The sequence below is a fragment of the Mugil cephalus genome, chromosome 10, assembly GCF_022458985.1.
Source record: "Mugil cephalus isolate CIBA_MC_2020 chromosome 10, CIBA_Mcephalus_1.1, whole genome shotgun sequence".
NCBI classification, from domain to species: Eukaryota; Metazoa; Chordata; class Actinopteri; order Mugiliformes; family Mugilidae; genus Mugil; species Mugil cephalus.
The window spans coordinates 26,469,122-26,484,718 of record NC_061779.1 but is presented as its reverse complement, the minus strand read 5'-3'; the positions used below and the strand labels follow the sequence as shown (position 1 = coordinate 26,484,718).

At 38.2% G+C, this 15,597-nt stretch overlaps 1 protein-coding gene across 1 annotated transcript in view; it reads right to left on the bottom strand.

The window, feature by feature from the left end:
* The window catches only part of LOC125015020 (neuronal acetylcholine receptor subunit alpha-7), a 36,631-nt gene that overhangs the window by 2,632 nt on the left and 18,402 nt on the right, over positions 1-15,597 (bottom strand). Inside the window, exons 5-9 of the mRNA XM_047596643.1 lie at positions 14,594-14,673; positions 10,965-11,132; positions 4,299-4,493; positions 2,790-2,876; positions 1,865-1,974 (exon numbers count right to left, since the gene is read on the bottom strand). Coding sequence (XP_047452599.1) covers positions 1,865-1,974; positions 2,790-2,876; positions 4,299-4,493; positions 10,965-11,132; positions 14,594-14,673 — 640 coding nt within the window. The remainder of the gene's footprint in view (positions 1-1,864; positions 1,975-2,789; positions 2,877-4,298; positions 4,494-10,964; positions 11,133-14,593; positions 14,674-15,597) is intronic.

Genomic DNA, 15,597 nt, shown 5'->3' with positions numbered 1-15,597 from the left:
GAGAGCTATGAGTGTGTTTGTAGTGGTAAGCAGATCAAATTGAGCAGGAATAAAAATGGATGTGGGGTGCCTTGGCTCTCAGAGGAAATCTTCTCTAACAGTCCAGTATTTCAGTTCACACTATCACACTGTCATTCGTTAATTATTTAGCTGTCAAACTCAAACTGTCGGCTGTCTGAGAGTCTGAACATCCGTCAGACCTTTAACACTTCACTGCTTCTATCAGTCACTTATGTGCCTCCTCTGGGGGAGGGTTTAGCTCTCTAATGTTCAACAATGCCTAATTTGAAGTTTCTTTTTATTATTTCTATGTCTTATGACATCTCTTTTGCTTTCCTGTATTCGCTTTAGGGTGTACACACAGACTTCAGTTTCTCTCACTTCCCTTTTTTTACAATTATGTTAAATTGACTTTTTCATGTTTCCTTGGTTGCATTGGCTGACAAGTTAGACTGGAATGACGCGTTATTAAATACCCTCAACTGCATGTCTTTAAACTTAGTCAAATCTTAGCATGACCATGTACATTTAAATTGCATTTTCCGTTATTCTTCAAACACCACAGAGTAGCATAGGCTTTAAAGGATGAATAACCTCAAGATTGGCATGATTGTTGAAATGTGTATTGTTGCTAAAAAGATCAACAAAGAAGCCAGGTCTTAGGGCCTGACTTTAAAACATGTTGTTGGATGTTTTAGCCATAGTATCTGCTGTCAACTCCACATGAGTATGCTGTGGCTGCTGGACTCCACTCTACATAGAAGGAGACAGATTTGTCCTTTCAGCCTCACAGCTTCACCTTCACGGCTCAACAACCATAACCCATCCCTCCTTTTCCTCAGTAGGAGCTGTCGCATTCAAAACACACATCAGAACAGGACAGTCACCTCGGCACATTTAACCCTGACACACACACACACACACACACACACACACACACAGTAAGAGCTCTGACCTTCAAACTAGAGTCCTCCTTAATGAAATGTATTTTGCTCTTGCTCAGATTTCCAGAGGGGATTGTGTGTGTGTGTGTGTGTGTGTGTGTGTGTGTGTGTGTGTGTGTGTGTGTGTGTGTGTGTGTGTGTGTACTTGTCCAAGAACCAGTCTAAGTTTTACACCATCAGGTTGAAAACATTTGTGCAAAGTGAGGACATTTTGGCAGGTCCTCACTTCTTTACGAGGCTGTTTGAGGGTTAAAACTCAATTTTAGGGCAAAGTTACAATTATGTTAGGGTTATGGTTATGGTAAGTGTAAGGCTGAGGGTTAGGCTTTTATTTGAGGTAGTTAAGTTTAGGGTAAGGGGCTAGGGAATGTATCATACCAATAAGTGTCCTCAAAAAGAGCCATACAAACGTGTGTGCTTGTGTGTGACAGAGATTCAAACCACTGTACAGCACTTATGCCTCACATCGCCCGTTACCCTCTCAAGGACAAGCTATTATGAAAGATTAATGAAGATTAATATTAAAATTAGGTTATGGTCAGGGTAAGTGTGACAGATGTGCTTAGGCACCTATTTATGATAGACAGGGTTAGGTAAGGGGCCGAGGAATGTATTATGTCCTCACAAAGATATGCATACAAAAGTTTGTCTGTGTGTGTTTGTGTGTGTGTGCATGCACTGACAGGCTAGATGTGTAGAGTCCTCAACTTTAAATTCCAAGTTGTTGTAGAATAAATAAATAAGCTCTCAGAGTGAAGACTGACACCTCTTGTTCAAAGCCTCTAAACTGACCTCATTAAATACCTGGAGCTCATTAAAGCTGACTTGGCACAATGCAGAGGCCATGGCAGACGTCCCCCAGAGATATTATAATGGTACATAATTATAGACAAAGAAGAGGAGGAAGGCTGAAGACTGACCCATTGTGGCATGTTTCCTCCGTCAGGGTCGTGGTGATGATACTGCAGAACCAGAACTGTAGCAATGACCGACAGACCCACAATCACCATGGTGGTAGCAAAGTACTGTGCTGCAAGACGAAGGTCAAAGGCCAGTTAATGATGTTCACCTTTTATGGCTGAGACAACACACATAGACTGAATAAACAAAAACATTCAACTAATGATCTTCATTATTTTCAGTATTTGTAGTCTTACAAGGACTTCAGAATCTTCAGCTTGGGTTGTTTAGGACTACAACAATATTTTGTTTGCACATGATTTTAAAATAGCCCAATTTACAGTATAATTATAATGCATGGATTGCATAACTGACTGAATTAACTAACTAATCTTAACTGAAGATTTATGAAAGACAGGACATTTCCATCTTGGTTCTCCGCAGTGTTTGAAGTCTCACAAAATGCATGCTGGGAAGTCTATCACATTTGTTTCTTAATGAACTTTTAGTGAGATATCACGGCAAAAGAACACAATTCACAGAGCCACTGAAGTATATAAAATAATCTCAAAAAAGTCTCAAAAGAAATAGAAATATACAAAAATATACATATTTATGTCAAGAAGAAGCCATTTGTTCACTTTAGAAGATATACAGTAACGTGAGCGTGGTGTCTTCTTTGATGAAGCTGTGCAGATAATCCACAAATAATCTCAAGGCCAATGAAACCTAACTGCTTTAATATTTCCAGTGTGTGATTTCTGTTTCATGATTAATAAGATTTAACTGATTTGCCATCGTTTTCGTGTACTTTTTTTTGTTTGTTTGTTTACTATACAGTGAGTTCATCAATTCCATGATGATGAAAATCCAGGGGAACATTCTTCCTCATATGTTAATATGATGATGACAGTGTGAGAACTCGATGGTGGGTCAAAAGCTCACCTATAAGAGGAACAGAGTCTGAGGTCGCAGGCATAATCTCAGCTACCAGCAGCATGAAGACTGTCAGAGAGAGCAACACTGTAATGCCTGCAGATAGAAAGCAAGTATTTACACCTTTAGTTTAGGAACAGAACTTTAAAAGTTGTGTATCCACCCTTGCAGACACATTCAAGCTTGGTTTGTTGTGTTTTTATTTAGGGTGACCACGTGATGCTACAGTATCTGCCTCATAATTATTCAAATACTGTCATCACACCACACCATTTGATTTCTACAAAGATTTTAATGCATGGTTCACTGAATTATTGTAATAGACTGTGGTTTTACTTGGTTTTACTGATTTTATACCTGGTTTTAATAGAAACAACAGTCATTGAGTCCTACAGCACTGAACAACTGCTGAGACGAAGTTTAGAGGAGGCATGAGCACAGGTATAGAGGACAAATAGTGTTAATTCCTAAAGGGTACAATGAATTATCTGGAAACACATCCATAACTGCCAGTAGTTCCTCACAGAACACTGATTGTTTTATTGGACTGGGGGTCAGTCAGAGGATTTATATAGAGCGTTTCTACCTATTGGAACTCTCCGGTACAGTCACGATGACTTCTACCCACTCACTGACAGAAACACTCAAACATTCACACAGATAGCATTAAATCAGCAAATCAGACATTTTAACATATATTTAAAATATAGCAACGTCCCTGAAAGCCAGTGTGAGATAATGAAAAAAAAGGTCAACATTAAAAAATGACACAACTGTAATATAAATGTGCGCACGCCTGCACTAAAACTAAGCTGAAGAACCCTTTGATTTGATTACAGCACTCAACCTGTTTGGTTAAGAGTCTTGAATCAGTTTGGCATGCCGCTGTTTTCTTTCAGTCCAATCAGGATGAAAGACGAAAGTTGGATTTAATTTATAGCTGGTAGGGACCAGAAGGTTCTTTTCCAAAACTGACTTCATGATTCCCTCCACCTTCACTGAAGTCCCAGTTCCAGCTCAAGCAGAATTACTGGAGAACACTGTGCTCTGATCAGTCAAATCAAATCTGACAAATCAACCACCTTGCCACCATACCTCCCAGCCCAGACTGACGAATAGAGATGGTGGAGACTGTCATAAGTGAGGAGCAACCAGTACTTGCCAGAAAGAAACACAGCTCCTTTAATGCTAGCCTCTTTATACCTGCAGTACATTTTAATCCTCATCCTTAATGTCTCATTTGCCAAAAAGTATTGTTTTCAAACATTTCATGGTAACGAATTATTGTTTTGAGTTATTTTTAATTTTGAGATTTGAGTGTAGAACGGGCTCACTTTTGCTCCTTGCGGCACTATTACTTCCCTTTATACCTGAATCATTCAGTCAGTCAAGTTATGTCAACATGAAAATTATTCCTGTGCTTTCTGTGGGAGTCTTTAAGGATACTTTAATTTACCGTTGCGTTGGGCTTAGTGAGAAAATAATCAGTCACACACACAAAATTGAGCTCTCACCCACCCAGGGAGATCTTTTCTCCGGAGTCAGCGGGCAACAGGAAGACAAGGAGAGCAAGGGTGGAGATGAGGACACAGGGAATCAGGAGGTTGAGTCCGTAGTAGAGTGTCCTCCTCCGCATCACCACAGTGAAGGTCACGTCAGGGTACGGCTCCTTACAGCAGTCGTAGAAGCGCTCATTCCTTCTTCCAGGAACCTCTGCAAAGAAAACATCAGAGCTCTTACCCACAGAAGATCCCTGCAGTGACCTGTAGGTGTCTATGGCTCAGTAGGTAGAGTGAGTTTGATGAGGCAATAAGTAGATGCCTCACTGTGACTGTAAAGCACTTACAGTACCAGTAGGTAGAAAAGTGCTACGGAAACACAAGACCATTTACCATTGGTTGAGAAAATTCCCTTCAAAAACATTCCTTCCTAATGTTCCTTACTTCCTGAACACTGAACATTGATTCCAGTTAGGGATGCACCAGTTGTGTAATTCTGTGCCGATACCAATACCAATGTTTAACATAACAATTTGGCCATGGTAATGACTGATTTTTTTTCTTTGTTATTTACACATTACACATTGTTTTTAAGTCTTTCTTCTCTTCATCCTACAGCACAAATTCAATTCAAATTTATGAAACTAAAAAAGCCTTTAATGTCATTTGACATTTAATATAACTTAAAAATTCCTCAGCTAATTCTCAGTGAAATCGTCAGTATTACTTTGCCCAACAAAATAATTTCACTGGTTTTAGCCTGACCTAGAACAGAAAGTTTTTTTGCAGTACCTGCATTACCCAATAAAAAATATTTTTGTGAAAATAAAAATATAGTAAGTGTAAATCTAAAATCAATGGGAAAATAAAATATGTTAATAATCATTTTAAAAACAAACAAAGAAACACTGTTATTTGTTTTGCTTTGGTATCGTCTGCAGGCAGTTTTTTTCTGCATGCTCCAAGTAGTGTAATGGTAACTAATGAGACAAATATTGGCCGACACTGATGCTCAGCCTGTGTCGGTGCATCTCTAATTACAGTCATATCCACTATGTGTCCGGAAGGAAGAATACTATTTCACCTCAAGTGACTAAGTGACTAAGAAAAGGCAATCATCAAATCTTCTTCCATTGCTGTTGCGGGGATTCATGAAGCTGCCTGCTGAGGAGGACAGACAGTAATGAGGTCTGCCCAGGTTTTATTAGTGGAATAATAATCTTTTACCATACGGTGTGTGCCAGTAATAGATTTTTTGTAAGAAAAAATTCAAAACATGATGAAATCAGATGAGGTTAATGTCTCACTTTCTGCTTCAGATGCTCTTGCTAACTGTGAAATGAATGGATTTGTTTTAATCATCTCTGTTGTTCTGTTTGGACTCAAACAACTTAACTCACTTTCATCTAACATGGTTGTAATTTACAGAGGGAAATCAACCTCAATGCAATCCAGATTTGATTAATATAAATGGCACAACAATGCTTTATCCATTTAGTCCGAGTACAACCTGATGGCCTCTTCAATGACTGTGCCAAGCTTGGGCCAGATGCCACCTGGTCCTGACATAGCCACTGCCAGGGTGGAAAGAGTTTGAAGGTCAGTTAAACTGAAAGGAATGTCTTTGCTTAGTAATTGCTTTGAAGGAAACATCTGTGGCACTGTCAAATCTGCAACCACAAACTGTGTAAGCAGAGACCAAAGTGCGATGTACCATTTTAAGCAAAACAACACAAATCGTTAGTCTAATAGCATGATTCATTTTTTGACTGGCGGTTACAATATCAATGAAAATACCACTGTGCTTAGTATAAATAGTTTGTTTTTGTTTTTTCTTGTTTCCCTAAAACATTCAAGGCTAACAAAGTATAGGCTTGACTTGGTACGTGAGACACAGTTTAGACACTGTGTGAGTGTTGCATTGTCCAACGGATTTTATCAAAGCACATTCATTGGAGGCAGGATTAAAAACACACAACATTTCAGTAAACAATTACTCCAGGAGATCTTGCAAAACATGTTATCTGAAAATGCAGTCATCAGAAAAAGCTAAAAACTAAAAGTTTTCAACAAATTAAGCTAAGTTTAAAGATACAAAGAACTTTTCACCTCCACCAAAAATATCAGCAAAATGTGAGCCAAAAATTGCTGAGGGTTGGCAGAGTTTTCCGATTTTCCTCTTACGTTTGATTTTAGTCAAAGCAGTAAGATGAAAATATTGTAAGTAAAATCTAAAGTATTGATTTAGATTTTAAATCAGATCCATGTGCCAAGAACATTGTCACGAGGACATCCCATAATAAACCCATACAAGGTGCCAAACCATCAACCACTGCAGGTTTGGCAGGAAAGTGAATAGTGGAAGAGAAAATGCCACAAATCTGGGTTGTTTTTCCCAAGTATTTTATAACCCCAGATTTCTTCTTCTTCTTTTTTTTTCTCATTTGGAACCCCCAATTCTTTGGTAACTTTGAATGAGTGCACATACTTTTCCCATGAGACTGATCTGTTTATCTAATATCTTTAGTAGTCTGTATTGTTTCACCACTGAGGGTACACACAGAAACCAGCTGATATTCCTAAACCATTCTTGCTCTGGGAAGCAATGCCACATTATTCTCTTGTGATATTCAGTAAAGATAAAGAATGACATCCATATAAAGCACAACTTATATTAAATGTTCTTTTTCTTTTTCTTTTTTCTTTTTGTTTTTCTTTCTGGTGATTTTGTTGACTACTGGATAAAATGACAGAAAAAACACCTTCCTGGAACTATCTGATGCTTTCGCTGTGAAGTGCAGTGTGTCTGGCTGCACTTCATCTGGCTATACATTACTACATTGCTCAGTACACTGGTTTTAATCTTTGCTGGATGAGAAGGAGAGTAAATGGGAAATGTGTTGCTGAGATCTTCAATTAAATTCCCTTTCAATGGCCCATTGGCTGAGCAGCATCTCTAGAGGAGGCTGGTATTCATTCTCTGCTATCTCTCTTTGCAGCTCATATTCTCTCTCAGCCAGTATAAACAGAGAAGCTTCAGCTCCCCGGAGACCGCAGACAATCCCGCACTCATAATTAGTCTCAACTCTGTGATGGAGTTCAGAATATGTCCTCTACTGGACCTCTGGTCAGCAGAAGTGTGTTAATATGTGGTAATATCCTGAACCATGTTAACACATGGACATGAAGAGTTGCACATTCTTCTGAAGAATTCAGATCTTTTTTTCTATGCGTTTCCGCCAAAAGAACCACGAGTATTTTATGCCCCAAAAGTCCCTGCTGAGTATGGTAAAGGTTCAGGAATTTGCTATGCTGAAAAGCATTCACTGCATGTTGGTTTAAAGCTTCAATGTGCACTTACAAACATTTGTGGTTAGCTCCCTGTTGTCAAAAAGAAGGTGATAATGTCTTGTGTCCCCTGACAGCCAAATCATGTCAGGTTTCTGCAGCAGATACTCGTGTCCCTTTGCTCTAAACAGTCTGGTTAATATCATCCAGAGTAGAGGGAACCTGAAAGCCCCTTTGCATCCCCACTGCTATGGGCCACAAAAAATAATGGAAAGAGAAAATTATGTGTTGAAGACAGATAATTAAATGCATTAAACGCACCAGTGGTGCAAAATAGTTTTCTTGATGGACAGAAATGGTAGGGGACAAGCATAATACTGCACCACTTCAGATGTCCCAGTTGGGCTTCTAGTTTAACAGAACAACGCATTACTAATATTCCCAATTGCCTCCAATGTCTTGTGGAAACGTTGACAGGAGATTTACACTTGAACAAAGTGCTTTCAGATGACCTGTCTGACAATGTCTAAGATATTCTCAAGGAACTCAAGGCCAGGCTTATAAGAGTTTTCTCTGAGAAGTGTCAATTCTACACTTCACATCTTTGTGTATCCCAGTGCTTCACATTGTGTGCGCCTGCTCTAATGTATATTGTATTTGTTTTTGTTGTTTGTATTTGTTCTACATAATGAATGTTTAAGTCATTTGTCAGTCTCTGCATGTGTGGGTGTGTGTCTGTGTTGGAGGAGGGGGTTGGGGGGTGCAGGTGGCATTATTGTATACAACATAATTGTATACAGCTTTACAAATAAGTCTGATTGACTGATTGATTGGCTGATTGATTGGTTGATCTATAAAGTGCCCTGGTCATGTCATGTATGCCCACATTGTTCATGCACCGTAAAAAATAAAGGGCTATGAAAACTCAAAAATTCTAGGTAACTGGCTGCAATAGATTTTTTGCGTTTTGAGTCCAACTAAAACTCTCACGTTTTGAAGAAAACTACAAGTCAACAAATTATCTTATGTTGAGATAACTTATAAGTTAACTTTGAGATAACTTAAATTCATATATTTTTTAACACTTACAATTCAGCAATCTCAACTCATTATTTTTGTTTCAGGTAAGTTACCTTTCAAATGCATCAAAACTCAACATTTTCAGCTGTACTTATGAATACTGTCAAACATGAGAAGTTATGGCAACTAAAACTTTTCTATTGTGCCTACCATATATGATACAAATACAAATAACACTAGTTCAGTAAAACATGTTTATTTAAACATCAAATACAACACTCCAGCAAATATGCAGGAGGATGAAATCTCTTAGTATCTACCAATACTGGCTATGCTTTGTTGCTTGAAGAGACCCTCTTGGTTTGTGCAGGCGAAATCACAAAATTTGCATCTCATAGGACAACTGTAACAAGAAATGAAAGTCCAGTTACCTGATAAAATAAACAAATAAATAACAAAGTTTACACTCAAAAAATGTGCAGCATATAAGACTCTCCAAACCGCGTCACTGCCAGAGCGTCATGTTTCCATGACGACCGACCGGAACAAGACGAGGAGTATGTCATGATTACATGACTCCCGACTGTAAAAACGAGTCTCTAAAGTAACACTAAACTTTAACACCAAGACACACATGCGCAGTATACCGCTTATTTGTAGCATTGCTCATTTTGTTAAATAAATGAGCTCCAGTTGGACTGTAGCCGCACTGAAGGAGCTAACAGAGCTAACAAAGCTTATGATAGGTATTATTGGAATCGGAACAACTCTAGTCCGGTCCAGTGCTATATCTTGATGACTCCGGCTGTTAAATTTTAACTTGGTAACACGTTTTGAGTTGCTAACACGCTAAAAAAAAACTATACTGTAACTTTATAATGAAGTATAGCCTAATATAAGTATCATACTGAGCAAAATACTCACCTTGAGAGTAAAAAGCCTCGAAGAGATGTTGGCAGCACATGGACACAGTGTGGTTGTGATGGAACCCCTGCAGATATGCATCGGAGACCCCCAGTTCTTGTGCTCTAGTTTTCTAGAACTTGTCTAAACTTGTCCTGACCTCAAATGCACAGTTTTGAGGTTTGCTAACTCAAGTTATTAAGTGAGACCAACTTTAGCCACAAAACTTGAAAAAGATAGTTGGAATACATATGTTGATTAGTTTACACACAACTCAAACTTTTTTACTTAGTTAGCTGAAAAAATATGGTTAGGCCAAGAAATTAAAGTTTTAATTTTTAGAGTGTGTCAATCTAGACAAAATCTTAGCTCTTAAAAACCAACCTGGCTTCAGAGTGTTTTGTGCCTTTTCTGGCAATTATCAAAGAACATATCCATCAGTCGCTCTAAGTGAGAACAACCTGCTCACTCACAATCTTACCAATAGCCAAATTGGATGCCGCAGGGTCCTGGGTACTGCCTTGTCAACTTAATATTTCAACATAAAAGCCTGGTCAACAAAGATGGAAGCAGATTATACAGGTGACCGTAGGCTATGCCCCAAGAAGATGATTCTGAAGAGAATGAATTGAAGGAAGATCAAGAAGATCACCACTGAGGAGCTGATATATGCCTTAAAATTGGATTGTGCTTGCACTCTGGCAATGTATGGCAATCTACCTTGAAGTAATATCTGAATGGCTTCTTGTTGGAACAAGATGTTAGTTTTCTTATAATCTCATTCTACCATCATTGCACTGAATGCAGCATAAGGTTGTGTGTCATATTTTCTTAGGCTGATTTCCATTGTAAATGCAGGAATACTGTATATATATACTGTATGTAGCATGCGTTAAAATACTTGCTGGATGTTAACAATGAGGAGGAAAGGCATCATATCGACTAGCTTTGTCTGGCAATTTGCTGCTTTCAGCCTTCAGTAAGAAATACAGTTGCTACCAGTTGGAACTTACTTGATCCAAAATCACATACCATAAAGATAAACAGGGCTTTTAACTCTCCAATTCCCGTGTAATCCAGTATGAACTGGCTTCAGCACAACAAAATACACCATATGTATTCTGTGGGCATTTTCCGACAGCTTTCCGCCTTCAATCAGAGTGACAACTTGATAATATAAATGTCATTCAATGGCTACGCTTTGTTGCATTTTCTGGCATTTGTACATGGCCCACATAAGTCAATACAGCCTGCAGGTGACAGTGAGCTCAGCAGCAGCAGAATGATTTAATTAGAAGCAGATTAATGCTCGAGAGTGAAATTAAACTTCATGGCAGACAGACTGGCTGCCTCTGAGCTGCTCAATTCTCTGAGTCTCCCAGTGCAGTAGGATCTGCAGGCGGCTGTGTTCACCTTTAACAAATATCGTCACTGTTGGGGAAGTATAAGTATTTTTTTGGACCATCTGTCTTACCCACGAGGTCCCATTCTCCATTGGCAATGTATCCTGTGACATCAGCCTCAATCATTTGCAGATCCAGCGACCATCCTCCGTATGTCCACGAGCCAAACTTCAGATCACAGCGCTGCACATCAAATGGAAACCAGCGGACGTCAATATAGCAGGTGCTCTTGAATATTCCTGAAATAAAAACAGACGCTTAGATTAATAGCAAATACCAGTCTGTTACGTGTGAAATTCAAATTCCGGTTTGTTGGTACAATCATGGAAATATTTGGAGAAAAAAATACAAAAAGAAAATGAAAACTGAATACACTACGAGTGAAATCAGAAATCAAACCTTCAATGTACAGAGAAAATTATGATTTGGAAAACAAGGTGGTCCTTCATTTTCCTTTTAAACCTACTCCACTTTTAAACCATCTGTCTTCTCTGGTGAGAAGACAGATGTATGTATTGTTGCACTGAAAGCAGTGTCTTGTCTCTGGCCACTAGATTACTATTTACTGGGGGAATTGTTTTCCAGTAAAATACTTTAAACCCTATCTTTTCTATAGTAAAATACTTTAAACCCTATCTTTTTTATAGTTTTTTTGTCATGTATTTTTCTCAGCAGTCAACACATACCTGACAAATACCAGTAAGTTTAAGTTGTTACAAAGGGCTGTGGCTTGCATCTCACGTGACTAAAAAAAAAAAAAAAAAGCTATATGCAGTACATTCTGATGAAAGAATGTAATATGTTTTTCTTTTGACTTTCCTTTTGAAGCAGAGTTAGTCAGTTTTAGGTAAAATCCTACCACAAAATGCTAACTTTATTTCTCCTTCATGCTTTACAATTTATTATCATTATATATATATATATATATTTTTTTTTTATTCATAATGATGAATGTGCCAGCAGACTCTGCAACCAAATCATTAATTCACAAGGTAACATTGTGAGGTAACAAATATTTTCCATACAGTATATGAATCTTAAATTGTCCCTTAAGAGGTGGCAAATATACAAAGTACATATCCAATGTACATAGAAAATGAGGATTTGGTAAACAAAAACCATGCAAATCCATATTCAGAAATAAGCACAAGAATATAATAAATAAATATAATAAATTAACTTGGCAGAGGATGAGCTGTGACGACAAACTGTTCACAGACAGATTTTACAAATACCTGTATATAGAAATTATTTAACTTTGTTTATTGAATTTTCATCACATAATTTACAGTTATAAGAGAGCAAGTATCACATTTTCATTAGAGGGATAACAATTTTGAAAGAATTTTTGTTTGTAACGTGTTTTTTTTTTTGTTTGTTTGTTTTGATTTTTTTCCCCCATGTGTACCATGTTTTATGTTTCTACTAACTTTGCGGTTGCTCAGCTTGGAAATGAAATCTGTTCCAAAATCAGCAAGCTCCCCCCCACCAAATACCTCCTGATCAAACCTGAACTCATCTCATTCATTAGTGTCCCTCCTAACAACACCCCAAACTCACACTAATCAAAGTCAGCTGTCGGTAGTAATAGAGCTTCTACTACTTTTACTGCTTATTGATTTCTGATCAGCCAATTGCTTTCCCTCCTTGTCTTGGCATGTTATGGTCTGGCCCCTCCTGTTAGCTTGTGCTTTGTACTTTGCATCAGTAGCCAAGGAGTCATGATGGGCCTCAGGTCATCAGCTAGGACCATAATTCCTCCTGGCATCCTCCATTTGACCCCATGACCTCAAGTTGATACTTGTCATCCCCTTGGAAAACCTTCCGCCCTCACCTTCATAAAACGGCTGTCTGCAAGCCTACATTTTTACCATTGAATGAACGAGCCATTATTAGCCCGAGACTTTAATCTAAGGGTGTGAACAGGGGTGAAACTTCTTGGGGACAGATGCAGAAGAATTGTGTAATTTGACATAGATGTCTTCCATTGCTCCTCTTTTAAAGGAGTGAATTCCCTCAAATGGGTGTCCTTTGTCCTTCAGGTGAAGGTGGACAGCTTACACCTTGAGACTCAAGTCTTTGGCCAAAACCGTTTCCTTTAAGTACAGGTACGCATCTGGTCATTAAACTCTTCGTCCCTATGCATATTTTTCAGCCTCCTGTACGAAAATGAGTGGAAATGGGTTATATCTTTACAACTCTAAGGGCTATATGAAAAATTTTGGTCACCTGTGACAAAAACACCAGTGAGATTGCTAAAAAAAAAAAAAAAAAAAAAAAGGTAAAATATGAATTACTAATGTAAAATCTGAGGCTGAACAATTTTAGAGATGTTTTAGGCAGAATCATAAATTATGCCTTTTTGTCACATTTTGGCACCATACTAAAACTAATTTAGTTTCACTGATATATCACTAAATACAAATACAACAGGTTTGACTCATTCACCCAGACCATGTGTAAAAGGAGAAGAATATATAACTCAAAGAAGAATATCAACCGATTGGTCAGTTTTAATGACTGACACCTCTATCGACCAATCAGAGCCTAGAAAATTGAAAATCATGCCCAAATTTACCACAGCAACCAACAATGATGATCCAGAGTGAAGAAAGCCCAAAGATCACATATTGTCAGCGACCCTACACTCCAATCTAGAAGCCTCTTCCTTTTCATGTAAACAAATGGGAGACCCATGATTCATTTCAAATTGATGCAGAGTCAAAGGAGAAGCCGTTAGCAGCATTTTTTTTGGAGCTGGAATATAAGTTTTAATCAGAAAACAGCAAAGGAAAGTTATTTTGGGACTCTTTGGCTTCTAGCTCTCTGAGTTTTTGTCACACAGTGAAGAGACATACATTTTTGTAATCAGCAGCATCTTTGCTTTCATATGGCACATTTGTGTGCCACTTCGCTATCTTGAAGTGGTGCGGTTCGTAGTAGAAATAAATGAGACTTCGCTGTATTCGTGTTTTCGTCACATTCCCATACAATTGCTTGGGGTTTTATTTGTGTTTCGTTTAGGTGACAATGCCTGATAGAGGCTTTTAGATGAGTTTCAAACCCGTCATTTTGGTGTATTACATGTTCAGAATGGTGCATGCTATCATGCATCATACAATTTACAGATGGACAACACCCACAGAGGTTCCTGTCTAAACTCTCCACCAGCCTAAAACTGAAGAAGCTATATCAATTACATATCTCCAAGAAACCCTACAAGTCCACCTACGGATGTTACAGTTTGGTTTTTGGATGTCCCTTTTAAAATTGGTCTTGGTTTGGACATTCGCTTGTTTCCAGAGAGTAAAATTATATCTTTCAGCGCCGACCCAGTGCTTCACTTTATCCATACTATAGCTTTTCTCCGATATTTCTCAGCTATCTCATATCTGGAATACACCAGTAAGTTTCTATTTTTGTGGAAGGCTTTGGCATGACTCTAATAAAAAATGTGTATATTATACAGGAATGTGTCAGCGGAGTCTGTAACAAAATCATTAAATGTCACTAAACGTGATTACATGAATGAGTTTACAGCCATGCCGTAGTGAGGTTATACTGAGGTACGTCCTGAGATACATCCTTTGGAACACAGAATATCTATAGTAAATTTGTGCTCATCAAATAATTGATCCATGATTTATCTGTTCATTCTGTCCTCCATTTTTGTGTTCAGTTGCCTGTGTGTGTGTGTTACCTGGTGGCAGGTACTGGCAGTAGCCAGTGGCGTTAACAAGGATGTTGGTATGGAATGAGGCATCGAACCTTTCATCAGCACTGTGGAAGGACAAAGATATGTTAACAGTGGGTGTTCATCAGTGGCACACAAGAACAGAGCATTGAACTTTTTTTTTTTTTTTTTTTTTTTTTTTTTAATTCTAGTGTTAAAAGTGTTTCCACTTCCAAACTGTTCACAGTTTAGTTTTCAAAATTATTCTCATTTTCTAACCAGACTACTCTTCAAGATAACTTAATGTCATTTTGGTTTCACAAAGAAACAGATTCCAAAGTATATAACAAAATCTGCAGCTCTCTGCTGTTAACGGTGTTTGTCTGGAAAACACTTTTTTTCTGCTGTGTTAAACCATACGTGATACAAATATCACATTCATTATCACAATGAAGGCAAACTGCTGACACCTAGTCAAGAAAACCATGACTATTTAATGTTATGTAATGGTATTTTTGTGAATTGGAACAGAGACTGATTGCACCCTTAGGTTCTCATCTGCGGTACACAATAGGCCCTCATCTGTGGTATATAATAACTTTGCTCCTACAAAGACAGCATCAGCTGGCTTCCATGATGGGAGCCCAGAACACCTAGAGGGCGACCCCTAAGCTTATAGAATCCAGGTTTGCAATATGCGACCTTCATTTTATTTCATCTAGCTCTCTAAGAGCTGTTACAGGATAAGGTTCTTGTCAGATCAATGCCTCTCTGTGACCAAAGTTTACCAAATGTGAGTATCTCTTCTTTCTGGGCTGCTTCACACAGACAAACAGTGGCAGCATCCAGCACAACAAATGTGTAAAAGTGGGTCCTCTGTGGTGAGAGACATGTTGAAACACAGATTTCAGACAAGTTAATTGTTCTAGGCCTTTCTCTGGAGCGTTTTAGTTTAGTTTAGTTTATTTATTTTGAACATAAAAAACAAAACAGAACAACAAAACTAATCATATAGAATCATGAATAACAGT